The sequence below is a fragment of the Lepisosteus platostomus genome, chromosome 13 (genome assembly GCF_059453375.1).
Source record: "Lepisosteus platostomus isolate fLepPlt1 chromosome 13, fLepPlt1.hap1, whole genome shotgun sequence".
Taxonomy (NCBI): domain Eukaryota; kingdom Metazoa; phylum Chordata; class Actinopteri; order Semionotiformes; family Lepisosteidae; genus Lepisosteus; species Lepisosteus platostomus.
The window spans coordinates 36,695,886-36,717,506 of NC_142623.1; the positions used below are offsets into that span (position 1 = coordinate 36,695,886).

The 21,621-nt window shown below is 36.9% G+C and overlaps 2 protein-coding genes across 11 annotated transcripts; one reads left to right on the forward strand and one right to left on the reverse strand.

The window, feature by feature from the left end:
• Positions 1–234: 234 nt before the first annotated feature.
• On the reverse strand, positions 235–13,329 carry LOC148650548 (polycystin-2-like protein 1). 9 transcript variants are annotated; one of them, XM_088604504.1, is made up of 15 exons: positions 13,182–13,329; positions 12,456–12,545; positions 11,838–11,968; positions 10,990–11,237; positions 9,244–9,465; positions 8,468–8,696; positions 7,844–8,014; positions 7,397–7,578; positions 6,926–7,046; positions 6,495–6,593; positions 6,053–6,174; positions 4,715–4,829; positions 3,936–4,015; positions 2,492–2,621; positions 235–2,166 (listed from the first exon to the last, which is right to left on the reverse strand). In XM_088604504.1, exons 3-15 carry the CDS (start codon positions 11,940–11,942, stop codon positions 2,146–2,148), a joined length of 1,845 nt encoding a protein of 614 aa, XP_088460630.1. In that variant the 5' UTR covers positions 11,943–11,968; positions 12,456–12,545; positions 13,182–13,329; the 3' UTR covers positions 235–2,145. The 9 variants fall into 9 exon arrangements, 7 of the variants coding, with proteins under 7 accessions (XP_088460630.1, XP_088460627.1, XP_088460631.1 ...); XM_088604501.1 differs by lacking the exon at positions 13,182–13,329 and adding an exon at positions 12,832–13,081; XM_088604505.1 differs by lacking the exons at positions 12,456–12,545; positions 13,182–13,329 and adding an exon at positions 12,234–12,445.
• Positions 13,330–13,466: 137 nt separating this feature from the next.
• Positions 13,467–21,579, forward strand: dele1 (DAP3 binding cell death enhancer 1). 2 transcript variants are annotated; one of them, XM_088604509.1, is made up of 11 exons: positions 13,467–13,697; positions 14,775–14,892; positions 15,943–16,045; positions 16,140–16,272; positions 16,882–17,013; positions 17,440–17,601; positions 17,947–18,089; positions 18,508–18,666; positions 18,968–19,060; positions 19,537–19,696; positions 19,899–21,579. In XM_088604509.1, the coding sequence occupies exons 1-11, from the start codon at positions 13,667–13,669 to the stop codon at positions 20,192–20,194; spliced, it is 1,530 nt and encodes a 509-aa protein (XP_088460635.1). In that variant the 5' UTR covers positions 13,467–13,666; the 3' UTR covers positions 20,195–21,579. The 2 variants fall into 2 exon arrangements, with proteins under 2 accessions (XP_088460635.1, XP_088460636.1); XM_088604510.1 differs by having other exon boundaries at positions 13,468–13,697; positions 17,467–17,601.
• Positions 21,580–21,621: the final 42 nt, after the last annotated feature.

Here is a 21,621-nt window from a genome sequence, read left to right on the forward strand (position 1 = left end):
TTATTTGTTATTAGTTTTTCAGTTTGTTCATTTCTTTTTTAAATTATAATGTTAAAATAATGTTAACAGCATGTATCCTTACCAGATAAAATAACATCTTAAATATTGAAATATGATTTTTCTTAAAAAATAAATATAAAAACAACTTGATAAGCCTGATATACAAAAGGGTCTATGATTAACTTCTGATAAATGTAATACACTAGCCTAGACAAATCATTTTTATAAAGAAAATTGGTAAATAACATTTATTGGTTTATTGAACATTCAACACCTATCCAAATGTGACCACCATTGTTTGCAGTCACTTTCCTTATCTTAACATCAAGCAAAAGACAAAGGTCAAGCTTTATTGCACTCTCTAATTTAACTTTCTATGAAAGGCTATATCCCACTCAAAGAGAAAAACAGAAATATAGGATTTTTTTTTTTTTTGGGGGGGGGGGTTGGCTAAGAATAAAAATCAAAATACTGAAAGAAAAACGTGTTTCCAGTGAGGAATTCCTGTTTTATAGCCATCTAAATCCTATTGCCTAGAAACTGCATAGTTCAGGAATGGACCGACTTTTCAAGTCAACACCATTGCAAATCCCAGCTTGGTTTGCTTTCACCACACTCATCATTGTTTGTCTCGGAGAAAAGAACATTTTAAGTTCTGAAGGGCTACCAATTCTAAAAAATAGATGGACGCGTAATTAAACCTAGTGCATGGCCAGAATGCCAGAACGCTTACATTTCCCTAGAAACAAAATGAAGGAGATGAGCATTTTGTTTTGGACTACTACTATACTTTCCTGACATCCAAAACTACCAGATCAAAATAAAAAAAAAAGATCAAAGTTACCCTTTGGTGTAAATTTTCAAGACGTTTCACAGATTTTATCTGTATGTAACACCCTGGAGTAAAACGTTAGACTGAGACATCCCAGGGTACCCAGGAACCCAGTGTCCCCTGCAAAAGAGCGATACTTTCTCCATTCATTTACTAAACCGTTTTATCCAGTACAAAGCTGCAGAGGAGCAGGAGCCTATCCTGGCAAGCAACAGGTAAAAGCAGGATACAACTTGGACATGAGACACCAATCCATCACAGGGCACACACAGGCACAAACACACACACTCACTCCAGGACTAATTTTCACAAAAGCCCATTAAACTTTGGACTACAGGAGGAAACCCATGTGACCACAGGGAGAAGATACAAACCCCAAGCAGATAGCACTCTATGAACTGAATCCCGGGCACCGGGCAATGCTACCCACTCTGCCACTTTGCTGCCCAAGAGTCATAATGAGGAATAGAATTGTTAGATGTGTTGACAGCTTATGTATAGTGTGCATAAGTGACAGGGTCCTGATGTAGTGTATTGTACAGCTTGCTGACCACCTTCATCAAGAGCCAGACAGAGCCAAGGTATATTAAGTTGTCATGGTCCATGCAAGAAAAGTTAGGCTGGCTATTCTGCAAAAGAGACTTGAGAATTTTGCTTGTTAGCTTAGGAGAAGAGCATCTACAATAGTCTTCTCAGGAATTCTAGCAATGCAAGAAAAACATGGGAATGGGATTTATGTGGTTAAAAGGTTGGTGTTTAGGTATATGGGGAATTGAGTCTTTCTTGAATAAAATGAAACCTGTTCGAGAAGAACTTAAGTGGAACCAGAAGAGCTGACATATATTAGGGATGCAGATGCAAATGAGGGTTAATTAAATTAGGGGGTAGCTCACAGCAGGGTAATTCTGGTGGAATTAGAAATTCCACATCTAAAACTCCAATTTAGGTATGTACTAAAATGGAAAGATGCAATAAATTTGACAAACTAAAGAAGATAATTCATGAGGCGTACACTACCTAAAACCAAACAGTATATACTCAAACAGGAAACAACTGAAATAAAGAAACAACCCTAACCCTTCTGAGTTAAAAAGAAACAAAAATATTAGGTTAGGTTAATGTAAAATTAACAGGTTGGAAACGTCTATTGTAAACTACTTCTTTCATATTCAAACTACATATTAAGCACAAGGTGTTAAATATCATTTTGGAAGAGTACATCTTTGGTGCAAGGGGAAAAATGTTTACACTATGAGATGTTTATAGAGTATGCTTAATAGCTCTTCCTTAAAAGTTCCCCTGAAAGTGCTTCTTCAAGAACAATCTTCAACATCCTATGAAATTATAGCAAAGAAAACTGAATTAGTAGAGACATAAACAGTTTTCTCAAGACAGAGGCTTTGTCAAAATGAAGATTTACTTGAGACTACAATGTTCTATGAGATTTGTAATCTGTGGCTCAGAAGCAAATCATAAATAATTAAGTAAACAGATTGAGACTGGAACAATTTGACATAATGTTATATAATATTAATAAAGAAATTAGTACGTGAAAATCTAAGTTTGTAGTAATTTCACTGTACTTTACTGTATATTTAATTTGTTAAAAGTTTTACACCTAAGAACTAAATACTAAGCACTTAACGTTTTAGTACTTACTGTATCCCAGTTATCTTCAGTTGCCAACTTATTAATACCTTCAAAAGAATTTAGTCTTACAAGGATCCTGTTGTTCATGAAAGTCAAAGCATCGATTCTCTTCTGCAATAGTGAGACATGCTCAGCCAGCCTCCAGAAAAAAAATGCAATACAAGCTTTTAATTAAAAACAAAAGTCACAAACAATAGGACACTCCACCCATCAAGTTTGATTGGCTTCTATTAAGTGTACCACAGGTACTCTTAATTAAGCCAAGGATACCTGCCAGTCATTTTCTGAAGGACACCCTGGTATCAGCTTTAATAATAATATTCCATACTCCCATAACCCTCTGTTAACATACGTGGATTAAACATGCATTATTTTACATTGTAATTTGTTGATCTTCAACATCTATCCATCCATTCACTTTCTAACGGCTTTATCCAATCTTAAATCTTAAATCTTGATCTTAATCTCAATACAGGGTCACAGGGGAGCCGAAGCCTATCCCAGCAAGGCAGGATTTTCTTTCCTATCAAAATAAACTTTATTTCACAAAAAAAATCTCCCAATCAGTACACATTCAAGCAATACATTACACTCTAATCTATTCAAAAACCTTCTTAATTGGATAATTGTCCTTTATCAACCAATCAGAGCAAGTGGATGTTGGAGCTGGATTTGCCCTGGAAGTCCCTCCAAGCCCTACCGCTTTGCTTCTATCCATGCCCTTTCCCTGTCCCGGCTCTAGCTGAGCACTGCTCCCGCTCCCAGGAGTTGTGAACACCCTGGATGGGACACCAGCCCATCACAGGGCAGACGGACACAAACACACTCACACCGGGGTCAATTTTCCCAAAAGCCAACTAACCTACCAGTATATCTTTGGACCCTGGGATGAAACCAGAGCACCAGCAGGAAACCCATGCAAACACAGAAAAACACCATACAGATAGTACCCCAGGAATTGAACTCAGGGCCCCAAAGATGTGAGGGCCACTGTGCCACCCTTGTTCCAACCAAATCTTGAATAAACGTTTTCATCCTACATAAGAAATAACAAGGGAATGCTGTTTGCTTTTTACTTAATATGAAATTCAGTATAATCAGAGAAATATATTTTTGATGTTAATTTTCAATGTCTGTTAATTTTTGTTTTACTCCATCCACATTGATATCAATTACTTTTTTATACCTTTTAGACTAAAGCTGACTTCATAATGAAGACTGTGACCACAAAATGAATTCAATCTAAAACGTAAAATGTTTTATCCCACAGTAAAGGGCCATCTGTTTATTTTAGATCAATAAAGTATTTGTAAAAAGGAAAAAATAGTTAATTAATTTGGCAGATGGAACATCTTTTTATTCTTTGAGGAGTGTTATTTCCACATGCTGTAGTCAGCACAGAACCTCACAGAATAAGGAGTAATAAGTAAAAGAAACAGAATAATTAACATACTGTTGATATTCCTGGCGTGGAACATACAGAGACATAAACTCTTCTCCTTTGTCAAGATGAGTGGAGTTCAGTACTCTTTCCTGTGCACAGAAAGGATGTAAGACACTGATTCAGAAAAAAAAAGCATGGGACGTCTCATTTCATACTAAAAATGGCAAAGCATCCTTTGAAATCAAAGCATATTAAAGCACTTTCAATTACCATATTGTATGAAAACTTTTTGGTTAAGATTAGAAATTTTATTAATGTAATTTACTCGAGTGCTGTGAACCTGGTTTCACCACTTATATATGTGCATTAAATGGTTTGTAAATTAACGCAGAATTAGAAGAAAAGTCCAATTGGTTTTTTCAAGTGACACTTTGGAATCTGATACTTGCAATTTTGGTCTGAATTTCCACTTGTGCTCTGAACAGAATTACCTTCAAAACCATTCCTGGATTTTGCTGAATACCAATAACCAAAACAAATCACATTAGGACAGGTTAGGCCACAATAATAATGAAATGGCATTGCAGTTACAGAACTCATTTCTCCCCAGCAGAAATGACAGGAGAAATACCAAAACAACTATAAGACCCCATTTCATCTGTAACGGAGTGTAGTTGTAAATATTAAACATTGTCAGCATAACAAGCAGTTATATTCATATATGTCACAAACTTTAATGCAAAAAGATGCACTGCCAATATACTATTATATCAAGAACATCAATACTTCATTAAAAAGCCAGTTTCCTCATACATGCTCATTTCAGAGTAGTGATGACATGCTTATACCTTCTGCCTCTCCAGGTCCCATCCCATTATTTGTTCTTCTTCTCTTTCCTCTCTTGTAATATCTTTATTGCTTTCTGTACCAAATGCTGTGAAGTGTTCTTCAGTTTCTACTTGGCTATAAATATTTTTAGGACAGAAGAAATTCTTGTGGTAAATGAAAGAGGGTAACAAATCTCTATCTCTCCATCATTGAAGTGTAGGCAGGCAATGTTACCTACGCAGTTTCCTAAATTCATAAACACAAAATCCAGCAATAAAGACTATAGTTTGCTAAAGTTAAAAACCCAGCACATTATGTGTATGGTGTATAATACGGTAGCGCATTGCTGCCAGTAAGGGGGAAAAAAAATTCACCCCCTTATCTTGTAATTACGAATTATCTCATAATTATGAGATAGCATTGCTTACGTCAGTGTATGTATAACCTGTTATGTTGTGCACTGAACACTTGTGGAAGTTATGGTGAACTTGGCTGTCACTTTCGGTTTAATGATTGTGTCCAATGCTGCAGAATTTGTACAGACCTCGACTGGGGTTTAGCCAAAATGAAATCTTGCCATTTTTAGCAAATATGAACAGAATCATTACAAGTATGAGGACTAGTTTTGTAGGATTTAGAGATCAAAGCAATGATGGTTCCGTTGCGAACAGTTACATGTGCAATCACTTCCACTGCTTAAAACCGTAAGTCCGCACGTAGAGATATACGTGTTGTAACGGACACGGCCGAGATTACAGGTTGTGAAAGCCGGTTGCTAGCGCGGTGACGTCACCGCCCTTCCCTGTGAACAGCAGGGACCTCAGCCGCCGGGAGATTTTTGTTCTCCTCCCTCCCCCCCCACTCCTACGGCAGGCGATGCGACGCGCAGGTTGGAGTACTCTCAGTCACAGTTAATGGCAACGTCAGCTCAAAGATTTGGTTCAAACCACCAGATGGAGACTGGTGTGCCGACAAGCGGACCCTGCTGATGCGGGATTAACGCTAGGAAAGAGAGATACTACAAGTGCAAGGTGGAGTGGACGCCAGTTAATCACCGGGCAAACACAGACAAACATACACACACACTCAAAACAGGGCCGATTTTCCCAGAAGCCAATTAACCAACCAGTATGTCTTTGGTCTGTGGGAAGAACCTGAAGGAAACCCACACAAACATGGAGAGAACGTAAGATAGCGCCCCAGGAATTGAACACAGGGCCTCTAAACACTAACCACTGTACCACTGTGTTGCTCCAAAGTATGTGCCACATGTTCAAAATACTTTCAGTTATATCCATCTAATGTTAAGCCACACAGTGGACAGAAAACCATCTCCACAAGAAGAGAATCTTGCTCACTTTGTTGTACCTATCTGGACTGTGTTTAAGGTGATTCCCTCTCCAGCTTCATGGTTACAGTCAGTGGTCCTCCCCTGCAGCTTCTTCCTGAAGTTCAGTTTAACAAGGGCTTTACCACAGGCCTGAAATGTGATAACATTTGATCCTTTTAAAATTCAGTTCATTTTTCAAATAATTAATATTTCAATACCATTCACTATGTTTTATTATAAAGAAACAATTTTGTAAAGGGAAGGGAAACAATCTAAAAAAATAAATAAAAAATAAGCATTGCTTGTCTAATATTAAGAAAGTCTTTCTTCTTTAAAAAATGGTGTGTATATTTCTTATCCAATTCTGAAACAGCTTTAATGCACACACTAATTAATGCAATTACAGCAGGGACATTAGTCAAGCAAATATTCAATGAGTGAAAGGAAATGTTTTGTACAAAACCGCATACCTTCTTGATAAAATCAGTAACTTCAAACTCTGCATTCTGGATGGACTGGTCTAATTTTACTTCAGAATATGTGTCATTGATAATGGCTAAAAACATGTTCTAGAATGAAGAAAGAAATGTTAGACTCGATCTAATTTGGATGTCATAAGGGTTATTTTTCAGTTCATGTGCACTAAACATACAAGGAATACATTTCTGTAATATTAAACTCAGAAACATTAAATATGTATTATAAACACATGGGATTCCATTACTCTTGTCTAAAATACAAAAAAAACAATTCTTCTACAGTATATTAGGGAGGGACAGTATGACTTGTAATCTAAACTAAAACTACATTTGTGTTAAAAGTCAAGTTTTATCAAGTATCTAACTACTATAGATTTACATTTTACACATAACAAAATGTTAAATTTAATTAAACTAAATACCAAAAGTATAAAAAATACAAAAAACACGAAAGTGGTAAAATAAATTGGCCCAAGAATCCGGTTTGAGTGCTCAATCTCATTGAAGTTAATGTCTCCAAGGATTATTCGAAACTGGGTAAACCTGGAAAAAAAGACCCAAAGAACCTCATTTTAAGGACAAAGCAGGGTTTTTTTTTATAAATTCTTCAAACTAATATTCATTCTGTTAATAGGCATTATAAAAAAAGACTTGCTTATTTGCAACTATGATTTTTGTGAATGTAATTAGATAATTATAGAAAATTAAAGGAACATTATGTGCCACAAAATGCTCTTATGGGGTTATATAGTTGCACACACAGCACCTCTGTTGTGCTGCTGTCCTCTTGAAAACTGTGTACTAATAAGCTGATTAGAGGAAACAGACCATAAAGCAAGTATTTAATACAGAGTACGGGAAGCAAGGTAAAGGAAAGTATTTTTTGTACCTACACACAGTTTTTAAAAGTTGAAAAATTCTCCACTTGGGAACCAAAGAGGAGATATGCTAGCTGAGCATAAGCAAAGAAAATGATGAAAAACATAACTGCAAATCCAATAACATCTTTAGCGCAGCGGGACAAAGTAGAGGTCAGTGTATTCATTGTCTTGTTGAAGTTTATATATTTGAATACCTGAAACAACAAAAAGACAGCTTTAGTAATAAACATCTGCAACAATAAGCAGCATTCAGTTATCTAATCCTGACATCAAAATCGATTATTCAAAAGTAGAAGTAACTGGGGGTATTTGAAAAATATGTTGTAATGATTTAAACTGGAATCAGTGAAAAATCACCTTTAAAAAGCAATAGAAACTGATATGGTTTCTTATTTACTGTGTCGTTAACACAAGAAGGAGAGAAACTATAAAAAATCTTTAAGGAAGTACCATACTAACCTTTACCCAGCAAATGAACACATTGACAGCAATCATGTTATTGTATTGAGTCTGCCAGAAAGCTAGAAAGTGAAAATCAGGATACTTCTGTGGATTCTCCTGTAGGCTCTCAAGCAAGGTATGCACCTCAGAAGTACGGTAAACATTGAAAGAGATTGCTACAACAGACATCTATCGAACAGGAAAAGACGAACAGGCATTACGATATATCTGAAACAATAACAACTTGAAAAAGGGGCTCTAAAGTGAATGCAAAATTATCTTGACTGTCCCCTAGTGTTTAGAAAAAAACATACATTTGAGTACCACAGCATTTTTAATTCATACAGTTTAAGAATTTTCCCAATTTTATCAAAGATTGTAAAATGACATTGTCTATCTTGAATCTGTCTGTAAGTCTTGAATCAACATAACAAGACTACAGAGCATCTTCTTAAGATTTCTCGTGGTATAGAAGCAATGGAGACCAGATGCAAAGAGTTAATCTCTCACTTCTAGTGCTAAAACTAACTAGATTGTTATTCTTCCAAAACTTTTATGTTTCCTCTGAATCAGATTTAAAACTATTTTGTAGAGAAACAATTTGACAAGTTAGTCTTAATCAAAACAGTTTATCTTACTTACCACAATTAATATCAATTCTAAGCAATTCCAAACTTCAATGAAGTAAGAACATCTCTTCTGATAAAGTTCCACACATTCTTGGAATCCGAAAGCAATAATGAAAAGGCAGAAAACTACCTCGCATAACGCAAGGACGTAATCCACACTGGAGACATAGCGCAAGAGCTTAACAGAGTAAAACTGCCAAGACGTTAAGACACCTCCAGTGGCGGGAAGCTCTGCCACTAACCTAGAAAACAAGCAAGACATTACAGCTTACAACACTTACAACTGCTTACAATAATAGGTACATCAATACCCCTGTACTGCACAAATGCTTTTCCCATTCGGAACAAAGTCTGGGCAATACATAGTCTGTTCTACCGCGTTTAACAAATAAGAGTTACTGTAAGACAGTTTGACAAATACTAGTTCTCACAACACTAAGCTCTGGTAGGAGATAAAAGGAAAAGGTTTTTTTTTAGCATTACTGAAGACAAAAGGCTACTATCACATATTGTCCCCCAGGCTACTGCTTGAACTTTTGCTACAAACGCATCTGTGGTGTTCGGTGAAAACACTGCAATCTGCTTTCCTCTAAAGGGTCAACTACATTATTAAATCTACATGTTTAAACAGCTGATGGTGGCAATGAATACATATACTTTCATGTAATCAGAATGTGTCCTGAATGTGGAATAAAATACCAATGAGGAGACTCATAATGATGACATTTTAAAGTCACTTTGCAATCCCTGTTGAACACAAAAGGTACTGGGAGCTTTGTTCACATATACCTGACCACACAGAAGAGGTTAATGTTGCTGTTGTATACAGAGAAGTCTATAAAGACAGCCCTGCTGCCTCTTGTCAGCCACCGGTTGCTCCTGAGAGTTCTGATCTTGTCTGCATTCTTCTCCTTTGCTTTCTCAAGGTCCAAGTAAAATCCTCCTCCACTGTATGTAGACACCCAACCCCAGTGGATGTCCACGACAGAGTTTGGAGGAGAGTAGATCCAGCTAAATCGGGTTTTAACAGAAGGAAATATAAAAGATAAAAATTACTGTGATTATTCAACATCACCTAAGGAGCAACACTTTTGGTGTTGAGTGTTCTATGAACAGCATAGTTTTTGCTGAGAGTTCAAACCTAGAGAGATCATATTTTATCCACAGCATTGACAAATGCTAATAACAACAAAAAGAAAAATAATTAATTGAATTCATTAAAATCCTGAAGTGCTTTACAAGAATTTGCTGGAAACCCACATGTGTGAAGTGCAAATTTGTTTTTCCCATTTAATTTAGGGAGAACTTTCGGGAGGCCTGATTGTCCACAGTGGACTTTTTCCCAGAACACTAATGTTAACTCCCCTACTCTTTCGAACAACGCCATGGGATGTCTAATGTCTAAGCACTCAGGATCTTGAATTAACATTACACTTAAAGGACAGCATTAAAGGGTAACTGCAGTCCCAATTTCTCAGACTGGGAATGAAATCTCAGTAACACAATAAATTAATTGATGGTATCTCAAAAAATTTACAAACTCTGAATTAAGCACAAAATCATGAACTTGTGAAAGTACTGTATGATCACCATGTTATCGCAAACTGCTGGTCTCACCACAGCTAAGAGTGAGAGTATACAAAATTTGTGACTTAAACTGACCCTTCCTGCTCACTAGTCACTGTAATGATTAATGTAATGTGATGTACAAGCAAATACGTACAGGCTGTGCAGTAGACATTTCACCACAGAAATGTTCATATGTGATCTACATGCAGAGTTAAGAAGTAAGTAGACTTTGTTGGTAAAACCGTCTCAAAGTCGAGAGCAATATTTCTGTTGGATTAAAAGAGATGTATTCACAAGACTGCTTGTTTAAAACGTGAAAGGGCTTCTTCATCTCACCGGACATTTTGTTGCCTCATTCCAAATCACAGACAATGGTGGCAATGTGGCGCTGCGCTTACCTGGAAATGTAATCTATTTTGTGATGGAAATTGGAGGTTTTATTGTTAATCTGTACATTTTACTTTCACTGTGGATTGAAAATGCACTATCAATGTTCATTCAGTCTAACACTGAATACAAATAGTGCTGCAGTTCCCCTTTAAATACAGCAGCATCCTAGTCACCATACTGGGGCTCTGCTTTTTCTGGACCTAAGGCAAGAGTGGCACCTACTGGTCTATCAACACTCCTATACAACTGCAACCTGGTTTTCCTTTAAAATTTTCAACAGTTTCATTAACATCAGTAACAGGCAAAAGCCTTTAGAATTGTACTATGAATCTTTTAAAAGGAATGATTCTTTGGATAATAAATACTGACATTGTAACAGTAAGCATTAAGTTTTCAGTTGGATTACAAAGACAAGTGTCTGATCATGACCTCAGTAATTTTAAAATAAACAATTGTATTCCATTTCTAAACTCAATTACAATACGGAGACAGTGTTTAATATGACTACTGAACTTAGAACCATGCCATATACCGTACAGACATGGTTCTAGCATTGGGTGGGGAAAAAAAACTCACGCCGTGCTATTCATTGGCCCAAAAGATGCAGTATCTTCTTTAAGTGTTAAATATGCATCGTAACATTCCATTTCAAAAGCAAATGACCCATGCACAGAACAGGATGTGTTAGTCACTTTAACTTGTCTGATTCTTGGAACACCTAACAATACGTTTTCGAAATAGATAAAGCTTTCATTTTCATCCAGGCTCTTCTTTGGGAATCTATCGTTCCAGTAAAGATTTTCCAGCAAAGGTCCTTCCAAATACTAAAAAATAAAACATGCATGCAAACATTAAGGAATTAAGATAAAATTCAGAAATACCTTTTATTTCACTCACTGCTCAAGCCCGGTACATGTAGGCAGGGCATAGGGGGAATTGTCAGGTTCCCTGGGATTCAATTATCAGTACCCACAAAGTTACTAATTATATGATAATATAAAAAGAATTAGTAATCTAACTAAATGAAAACACATTAGCAATGTAAAAAAAAATCTTTCTATATATTCTCTACTGATGAATACACGCTACTCTTAACAAAACCAGAAATACATGGGGTTTTGAAACTGTTTCATTTCCTTTGTAATGTTTTTTGGGTAGACAAGCTGAAACTACATGACATATTGAAGTGCAATTAGGCATGCAGTTCTGTCTGTGGAGGCTGAAACTGGACATACAGAAAGACAGTGGCTCAAGAAATAAAAGAATGTATCTGGTAGCAGTAGTTTTGGTTTCTCACCAATGTTCACTAAAAACACAGATGGCGGTGCCAGAAACAAGGTGTGAACTCTTAAACCGCCTGCAAAATCCAGCACAGGTAAATATGAAAATATATGTAAATAGTTATACAGGTTCAAAATTCCTACCTTCCAAATATCGTCCACAGTCCTAAGAGATCTGAAAGTTATATCTCCTCCTGAGACGAAACTTTCCAAAAACAGCCTGGACATCACTTTAGTATGGAAATACATATCTGTGCTTACCTGACCAAATGTTACTGCAATAAACAGAAAAGCTTAAAGGTCATTTCAAACATACAGCTGTCAGGAATGGGTTGTACAGTAACTTTATTGTGATAGACCTAAATGTGTTATAAAAAAAGTAGTTTTCTTGTTATTACTAAATTGCAAACTATCTTTTCTGATGCACATAGTGGATATCTTGCTCAATGGTGTCCGCAAATACAGTTTTATGTTTGTCCTTCCATTGCAGTATTGGAATCTCAGCCATGTAGTGTTTTCTTTTTCATATGCCAGACTAACCTGGTAAATCATACAAGCAGTTTCTGAATTTCCTTCCCCAAAAAAACAATCCAAAAAATTCCAAGGTTCTTTACATTTGGATCCCGCAAAGAAAAAAATAACAGCTAGTGTCCCACACCGTTACTAAACACATAAAAGTAAGAAAATCATAAGATTTAAATTCACCCACTGTTTGACTAAACTTTGAAAACCTTTAAGTCTCCGAAATATCATGTTACTTACAAATGCAGAGGTTTATGAGAAAGACTGCATAGATAAGCAACTCCCTCAGTGTTGTTTTGATACGCAGGTCTCTGCTTCGAAAATCAGGTTCTGCAAAACAAGCACAACTACCTCTGCTATAAACTGATACAAACCACTTCACATTTACTACATTTATCCCCCTCACACATGGCCTGCGTATCGAAGCGTATCAAAATAGCACGACGACATATTTAATCCGTCCAAGTTCATAATAATTAGTTGATATCAAAAGCGTGTAACGGCCAAAGTCAGCTGTCTCACAGTTAAGCATAAAAATATTTTCATACGTTACTGTTATGCCCCTTAACAGCTACACAATTGACTAATGTTGTAGCGGTTTGTGAACCAACATTACCATCTGTTAATTCGGTGCTGGTGTTACTTTCATCCTTTTGTTTTATATGAAAAGGATTACACAAGACACGGTGTCTGTCTGCGCACATATTTATAGTCAAATCTGTTTTTTTAATAATGTCTCGGTTTTTCATTGAAAGAGTTGCATTTCAAATTTCTAAACGAATTTCCCAAGCGTTCTAAGCAGGACGCGCGCCAAAGAAAATAAATCACATATTAAGCAAATTTACGTATTGTGCCTTGAATTTATCATCTGTATTAAATAAACTGGAGACTACGTAGTTACGTAGTTCTTGACATACAGCCTAATACGCTCATAAATCATGTATATATCGATTCAAATATGCTTACAATATGTTAGATTATTCAGGAGGTTATTTTTTACAAACTAAAACACACTTTTTTTTTATTCTGGATTCTCCCAGCCCTAGGGAATCAGTGGTTAGTTATTGCAACAAATTACAGCATCTTTTTTGGGAAAGACCAATGTGAAAGAAGGAGAAGCTCTATGGTCCCTCCCCCCCTTCAGGGTTCGCTTTCTTGAAACTGCACCGTGGTTCGCCATTTTGGCTCCACATTTTAAGTAGTTTAGGACAGATGTTTGATACATATTTGAGCCACAATGAAGTCAGTGGCACGCTTCTTCCATCTTCCTAGCCGGGGAAATCTCGTGACTACCTCAGGTTACATTGCTCGTGAAACCGGCAAGTAGGGGGTTTCCTCTCTGATGTAATCGCAATGGAGCCGGACTAAATTTTGCGAATATTTTCTATATAAGTATATACCACATTAATTGCTTTTATTTGGACGGATTTGCCTTTTGCAGTACAAACGTAATGTGGAGGATCCATGGCTTAGTTGGGAGAGGTAAGTGAATGACACATCCGTGGTTAGAAAATGTCAAACTCTTTAAAGACAAGTTTCAAAACACCTATTCTGCACAATCAAAATAAACTTGCACATTTAAATTGAAATTCAAACCTTAAACGTTTAGCTTTGCTTGAAGTATGATAATATACTGGGAACCACCGTACTTGTTTACATAATAAACTCGCGCAACTAAATTGACAGTGGGTTATGAGTAAGGTATATACCCGTAGAAAAGTTTATTTCGGTAATCGTGTTTTTAAAGGATGAAAAGTTTAGTTCTGTGTTTTTTTAATATAAATAAAAACAAGAAAATGCACTGGGTTGCGTAATCATTGAAAACAATTCTGCCCATATCCGGTTTGAGTACTGGAAAAGATTATGGATAAAAAATGTCTTGTCTGGTTGAACCATTCACGTACTATATACGGGATTAATTGTCAGGCATACAAATATTTTTTTCTTATTTTCGCGATTTTCATTTATCAGCTATAGAACTGCAGAAGAGACAACTATAAGAAAGATGTCTTGCATGAAAAGCTTATTGAAACTACTTTAAAAAAATATTTGAGAGTTCCAAGTAACCATTAGGAAAACTGAATTTATAATTTACTTGTTGAGAAAAAAAATCAAGTAAGGTTTTTGAAAGATCATATTGATTGATTGTAATTCTTCACCCAGCAAATACAGATTGATGTTGTATTGGGTCCAACAATACTGACTTGGAAGATGCAAAGGAGGCACAGTGCATTGCTGCATAGAGTGCACACAGTAAGCCACATGTTCAGACATGAAGCCACTTGTGCTGATGCATACAGCAAGGCAAGGGAAGGAGCATGTGATTCTTAACCCCTTCAGACTTCTAATGCAGCCAGAAGGTCTCTTCTTAATTGCTGATTTTCTTGTAATAATAGTTATTTATTTTTCCGGATAGCTGGGTATCTCCTGCGTATGTAACTGCGTGACCACGAAGGGCAAACGAGCAGCATGAGTGCTGAGTGGTGAACAGGTGATCCAGCAGGCTGCTCAAAGGGATGTTACTGGTCATGACTATTTGGTGGTTGTTCTCCTCCACAGTCTTGAACCGCTGCCACGTGAGCACCCCACTGCGGCTCTCACAGGGCCACCACGTGGAAGATGACGTGCTCAACTCCTCTTCGCTGCTGTCCTCCGGCCTCCATCCCTTTGATAGCAGGTACACACCGATCCATTTGGGAAGGCAAGAGAGACTACTGGAACAATCCTGTATCATCTATTTCAGGTTGACGAACGGAGCAGAGGTCTTTAAATATGCAGTGGCGCGGGTTCTCTGTTCAATTTTGTATTTACTTTGGTAGAAATCATTTCCACCAAAACTACCCTGAAGCCTGTGGTGCCTTCTTCTCAGAATGACTTCCCAGATGGCTTCGGTTCTGTAAAGGTCTTGCACTAATGATTGGTCTTATCATAACTGTGCCCGCCTATCTAATGAGCGGTGGAAGATTAAGTGAAATTAGTGGCTTGCGTTCTGTTCAGAGCACCTGTAGAGAGGATTTCTGCATTGTTCTGTAATCCAAGCCTGGAATTTTAAGAAGGTGAAGTATAAAAATAATTCTGTGGCTTATGAGAGTGTCATACTAATTGAAAACAAATAAAATTGACTATGTTCATCGTCACGAGAGGTAAAAATAAGCAGGTACTGCATATATGCAAGAACAAATGGTGCCATTGTGCAGTTTTGGCAAAAAAATGCTTAATTTGAACTCATCATCATAAGTGTTTGTGTGGATTGCACAAGCATGCATTACTTTTGAGCCAAAAAAAAACAGTTGCTTTCACCTATTGTTGCTTAACCAGTTTTTCCATTAAAGGGACAGTTCTATGAGTATACAGCTGTGATGTGCAAGAAAAAAAAAGAGAAATAGATCAACAATCAATCCTTACCAGCTTCTTGGGTTTTATAATAATTACAATTTATATTAACGTGTATATATTTAAAATCAACACACTGCATCTGAATCGCATCGTAGGAATCACACAGCATTGCCTTCCTTGCATTTTCACCAAATGTACAGTGTTTCCAGCACCACCTTATTCATGATGTAAGTACATTAATTCTGTTATTCTTAAGGGTGGTCAAATGCATATATTGTCAGAAAAAGGACAATTTCGGAAGTCCAATATGTGCAGGTGTGTATTAGGCCCTTGTTCCTAATCAGCACATTGCAGGATGGACCTAATTGTCCTGTGTCCCCTGATCCTACAGCTCGCAAAGAGGAGAGAATGGAGACAGGCAGCGGAATGAAAGGACTTTCCACTATTATTCTGCCAGGCTCCCACGTTACACAGCTCTGGACGCCGTAGGCTGGGTGAGTAAGCTTCCTTAACCCCATGCTGAGAGAACTTCACGTGTTTTCAGAAGGAGCTAAAGCTCTAAGATTTCTACTGTTAATTGACTTCCAGGGTGCGGCCACAGTGCTCTTTCTGCAGGTCTTCAGACGAATTCACTCCCAGTTCTCCAGCCCCAGTGACAAAGGCCAGTACAGAGAGCCTCTGCAGGTTCATAGATGCAGCTACAGGGCTCTTCTTGAGATCTGTAAGTGCACTGATACGTCTTGTACAGCTGTGTACACTGCAAACTTCCTGATAAATCCGAGGGTGTCGTTTCTGGATTAAAAAAATAATGGCAAGGGCAATTTGTGCAAACCAGTAAACTATCCTGAGAAGATATTGTGATAAAGGATGGAAAGAAAAAACTTCCTTTAATTTATTTAAACACAAGCTCCCTCTTTAATTAGTTTAGTGGTAGTGGCAGTCAGTAAGCCTAGATTGGCACATACTTTATGGATGCCTTAATCATGCAATTTATTAAATGGCAGGAAATTTGTTTAAAATTTGATATTTACATTTAATTTAAATACAAAATGTACATTTCTTATGTCACCTTCAATAAATTGTGCAAATGAGGACCTGTAATGATAAACTAAAAATCATTTCAGCTTCATTTTTACACAAAAATAATAACTAATACATGGAGAATAATGACGCATACATTTTTGTTTTATTTGAATCTCTCAGTTCCATATATAATGGAGAAAACAGAGTTTTTACAATCTGTTATTTTTTAGAACAAGAAAAGCCTGATTAAGAACATGGTTTCGTATACATTCAAAAAGCTGCAGTTTAACTCACTTTTCATTTTCAGTGTCCTGTCATAATGCCCTGCCTAGAAGCATAAATGCCAGGTGTTTGAGAAGTTTAGAGACTGGCAGCTCTGAGGATTCTACAGCAGATTTATCTTCTTCTGCTTCTCTCAACCAAGAGACTTCTGTTACAGGTAGGCCTCATAATGTCTGGATTTTAAGAGCCAAAAATAGCTCATGGAGTTCCTGAGAAGTTTCAGTACTAGTGTAATTCATGTTGTTTTGTCTACATAGATATTGTAATTGTTCTTTGTCTCATGTCTTATAAACCCAGACATTTTTCATTGTTCCATTTAAACTGTGAAAAACAACATTGAGCATCCTTGACAGTTAGTTAAGACATAAACGAAAAATATTTGTTTCTATATATTTAATATTTATATTACCTAAACAGATTTTATGGGGTAACTGAATATTACAGTACTAAGCAAATAAGATAAAACAATGTAATCTCAACACCATTTCTGAATCTTGATAATTGGTATCATTTTACGGAGAGGATATCTTTAATACTGTCTGAACACTTACGATATGATGGACTGTCTTGTTTCCTGATTTAGAAGACGGGTTGTCTGCTGTAATTGCAGATTCTGAAGATGCTGAAGCCTTTGAAAATCTTACAGAAAATAATTCTCTTCCCCCTGAGGAAGGATTAACTGGTGCAGCAAACAACTTCAAGTCTGTCACAGAATCTAATGTTCCCATCATTCTTAACATAATTGGTAAGATCTTATTAGTACCTTGCTGAAATAACTTCAGAAATTAGAAGTCTGCTTGTGTGTTCTTTTCTTTAGAACACGACAGCTAGACACAGAAATACTGATGCAAAATAGACTGTTTGGGGAAAGCAGTACTGCTGATTCTGAAAAGTAGTCAACATTAAGAAAAGTGAATGAGAATAGATTACTGGAGATTAAAAAATGTCTGTTATACAGAATAAGGCATTCTACCAAAATGCGCAACTTAGCTGTAAATCACTAGTTTCTCGGCTTTTTTGTAAAAATCAACCCATATTGGCAAATAATTCTTTAGGAAAGCCAAGTGCTAATTATGTGTCTATTACTCAGGTCTGGAGAATGCAAAGAGAGGAGACTACTGCACAGCTTTTTCATGTTTCCTGGCTGCTGCAAAACATAACTATAGCAAAGCACATTTCAATGTGGCAGTCTGCTATGAAAAAGGAAGAGGAGTCGCAAAGGATATGGAAAAGGTATCTCATACTGTTTTGAATTTTACTGATTTTACTACTTTAGCCCCATCATATTTTCAGACCTTGGTTTCACCTTATGGGTAATATTGTGAGGTTAGATTTATTCTTTCAGTTAAAGGTGATTTTGATTAATGCTATTTATTATTAACAATTATTGTATTGTATTGTATTATTTAACAGTTGTGATTCCTTTATGTTAGAAGCCCTTAAAAAGTAAGAAAGTGAAGACAATTGATCCAATCACAGCCAGTTATGCATTGAAGAAGGATGTTTTCAGCAGATACAGTAGTTGCACCAAGAAGGGCAATTTCATAGTTTAAAAAATTAAAAAATGATTTTTAATGCATTTAAGGCCTGCAATGGCATGTTGGAAAAAACTGAGTAAACCGCTGTGTTTCTTTTCTTCACATTCTTTAAGGCAGCTGTATACTACCGCCAGGCTGCTGCTGCTGGACATAGCCAGGCACAGTTCCGATATGCAAAGTATCTCCTGCACGGTAAAGAGCAACAAGATCCCCAGGATTCCAGCAGGGCTATTGCAATGCTGGAGAAGGCAGCCGCATCCGGAGTGAGAGAGGTGTGTGTTGTGGTAGTTCAGTGTGCACCACACTGAAATACAAATTGTTTTGTTCAGTGCAAGCGTTCAGTCCATGCAGTTTTGGGATGTCTTAAAACAAGATAAGCTAATGAATTGAGCATGCAGAACCCATTCTGTAGAGCAAGCTACTTGTAATGCAGGCTCCAAACTATTTGAATAGCCGCAACTATATAAAATGAAGAATATTTGAATGTAGAAGAAAAAGCATATATTTATATCCCCAAAGTGACTTTCCTGCCTATTTCTAGGTCTGATAAGAGGCATTTTCTGTGTCTGTTAGGCTCAGGCATACCTGGGAGTGCTTTTCTCTCAGGAGCCCCAGAGAAATGGGAAGAAAGCTGTTCATTATCTGCAAATGGCAGCAAAGAATGGGGTGAGCATCTTCTGTCATTTCAGTACAAGCCAACAGTAAGTGCATAATGTGAGAGAGTCTGACATTTAACCTCATATTCAAAACACTGTAACAACAGCTAAAGTAAAATGTGTATTTTATATTTTAGCACGTTTTGCATCTCGATCATGTTCTTGTGTATTTATGTCCTCATCAGTTAGGCCCAGTTTTTTATGTCCATCTAAAAACATAGTTTTTTAGTATATTTTATGCGAGTAATTTTAGCTCAACATATAAGTTGATTTTCATCTGTTTGTATATTTAAAAAAATCACAACACTGCATGAAATCCTCACAGCCGGTGAATATTTCATGAGGTGTGTTTTTTTTTTATTTTGCATAGCAAAATAAGGTTCTCTTATTATTACTCCGAGATACAAGCGGGCACACATGTGGCGTGCTATGGATTCCTTGTCGTGGAACATTTCACTAAACGGTTTGGTATAACCCTCACTGCAGGATGCCCGGAGTCAGTTCAATTTGGGCCAGTGCTACGAGATGGGCTTTGGTGTCCAGCGGTGCTACATAACTGCACTAGATCATTACCAGCAGGCTGCTGCTGCAGGGAGTAAGCAGGCTTGCTGCATGCTAAGAGCCCTCTGGGGCCAGGGTGAAGGAGGTGAGGCCTTATAAATGACACTGTTCAGTATTGGGTTAGACCACCACTTTAAATTTGAGCTGGTCATTCCATTAATGGGTACAGCTAAAATGAGAACAGACGCATGATTTACCCAGAACCCTAAATTAAGATATTTTTGTCTTCTTGTTGTTGACAAGGGCACATTAGCTTAACTATGCTTAATGTGTCTCCTCTCTTCTAGGCAGTGGGCTTTCTGAGGATGTAATGCTGAGATCGGTCAGTTCCTCTCCTTGCTTTTCTGGGACAGAGACCTTTTCGCAAAGACGAGACCATGCCAGTAAAACCAAAGACCCCGGTGGTCCAAATCGCATCTCCCGGACTCTTCCTCATTCATGGAGCACTGACAGTATTCACACATTACCGATGATAAATGTAACCTCCAGTGTTCTTGCTGAGCTTTCTGAAATGGATGAGGCACTAAAAAGCTGTCGACTGTCTAAGCCGAGACACTGTAGCTGGACAATCGGAGTTGGGTAGATTTGCCTTATTTGCATTATTATATGCTCTCTAACATGTCAATCTCTAAAAGGTCTACCAATTATAAATTGGGTGATTCCAGAATACTGCCCCTGAAGCCTTATGATAAATACAGAAAGTGAACTGCTAAACAATGTAGACTGTTTCTACTGTGTGTAAATTGTTTCAAAACATTTTGCAGCTGTTTCTTGCATTTGAAAACGGTGTAACCGAACTTTGAGTGCACAGTTAACTTAAACTGTGGATTTATTGGATTATTTATTTTAGACTTGAATGGGCAAAGATGCAATTCTGCAGTAGACATGTTTTGAACACTATTCCAGATTCTGTCGCTGGAAGAAAAATGTGCCATTAAATGTTTACCTGTGATTCAGAAATGCCATTTATCTTTTAATCTTCGGTAGTGTCATATATTGTTTAAAGGACAGGTTTCCTCAGCTATTGAGGCTGAACACAAAGAATTTTAATTCTCATTAGATTGTCCCTTGTCATTAGGAACTGTACAGTGTGTTACCTGTTATTGATGAATCCATACTGCCTTGAACTTTACAGCATTTTTTCTATAACCCAGACTAGCATTAGGCTTAATTGAAATATTTTACCAGAAACAAAGAAATTAAAATAAATGTGTACATTATCATACATCCATAAGAATAATGAAAACTGTAAAAGTGTCCCATACAGTATTTTTGTTAAAAAAAGAGGGAAAGGCACCTTCAGCTAACATCAACATTGCTTGAAAAGTGGATTTTAAAAAAGATGAAACTGAGCTTGGTTATTCGCGGACATCTCTCAGATGTGCATGTGCAAGTTTTAAGACAATGAAAAGGATAAGCTTTTTGTTTTCCCCTTCCTGTTTTTTTCTTTTTTTCCTCCATTTTCTTAAATGGCCCCGAGCTGTATTAGCAACTGTATGCCAAATTTGTTGCGTGTGAAATTTTACTGTATATCCAACAATTGTTGTATTGAGACACAAACTGCATTGGGGTTTCTGTAGTTTGCGTGGCTTTATGGTTATCAGAAATCTTTGAATTTTAAAAACTGATAGGTTTGTATAATGTGCACAGAGAAGTAAAAATGTTACACTGTTGAAAAAAAGAATTGAAGCACTTAGATAATTGTATGAAATGCAATTTGCTGTTTTGTAATGCAGTACATGTGAAAGGAACTGAGCTAAAGTTTAAGTTAAATGTTGTAAATGTGTATTGCTTTTGAAATTCTGTAGCAATGTATCCTGTACAGATGTAAGTAGTCATCGATGAATATTCTAATCTAGAATCGATGAATTGCCAGTGAAGCTTTTTACAATATAATTGCCTAATGGACTGTGCCGAAGCTGCAGTGCGATGCAGGTAAAGCAACATTAAACTATTTTTTCTAATTGAGTTTTATGACTGACTTTTTTAATGTGCAGATTTGGGTCTTGA

Bases quoted from the DNA above. Each gene is read 5' to 3' on its own strand.
- LOC148650548 (XM_088604501.1), bottom strand. From the start codon at position 12,964: ATGAAAAACCGAGACATTATTAAAAAAACAGATTTGACTATAAATATG. The intron at 11,238-11,837 runs GTAGGAATTTTG...TTTATTTTTTAG, and splicing joins CTGTGGACGATATTTGGAAG to TATTTGGAAGGACCTTTGCT. The intron at 2,622-3,935 runs GTATGTTAATTA...TTTTTTCTGGAG, and splicing joins CCACGCCAGGAATATCAACA to GCTGGCTGAGCATGTCTCAC.
- dele1 (XM_088604509.1), top strand. From the start codon at position 13,667: ATGTGGAGGATCCATGGCTTAGTTGGGAGAG. The intron at 18,090-18,507 runs GTATCTCATACT...ACATTCTTTAAG, and splicing joins TCGCAAAGGATATGGAAAAG to GCAGCTGTATACTACCGCCA. The intron at 18,667-18,967 runs GTGTGTGTTGTG...TGTGTCTGTTAG, and splicing joins CCGCATCCGGAGTGAGAGAG to GCTCAGGCATACCTGGGAGT.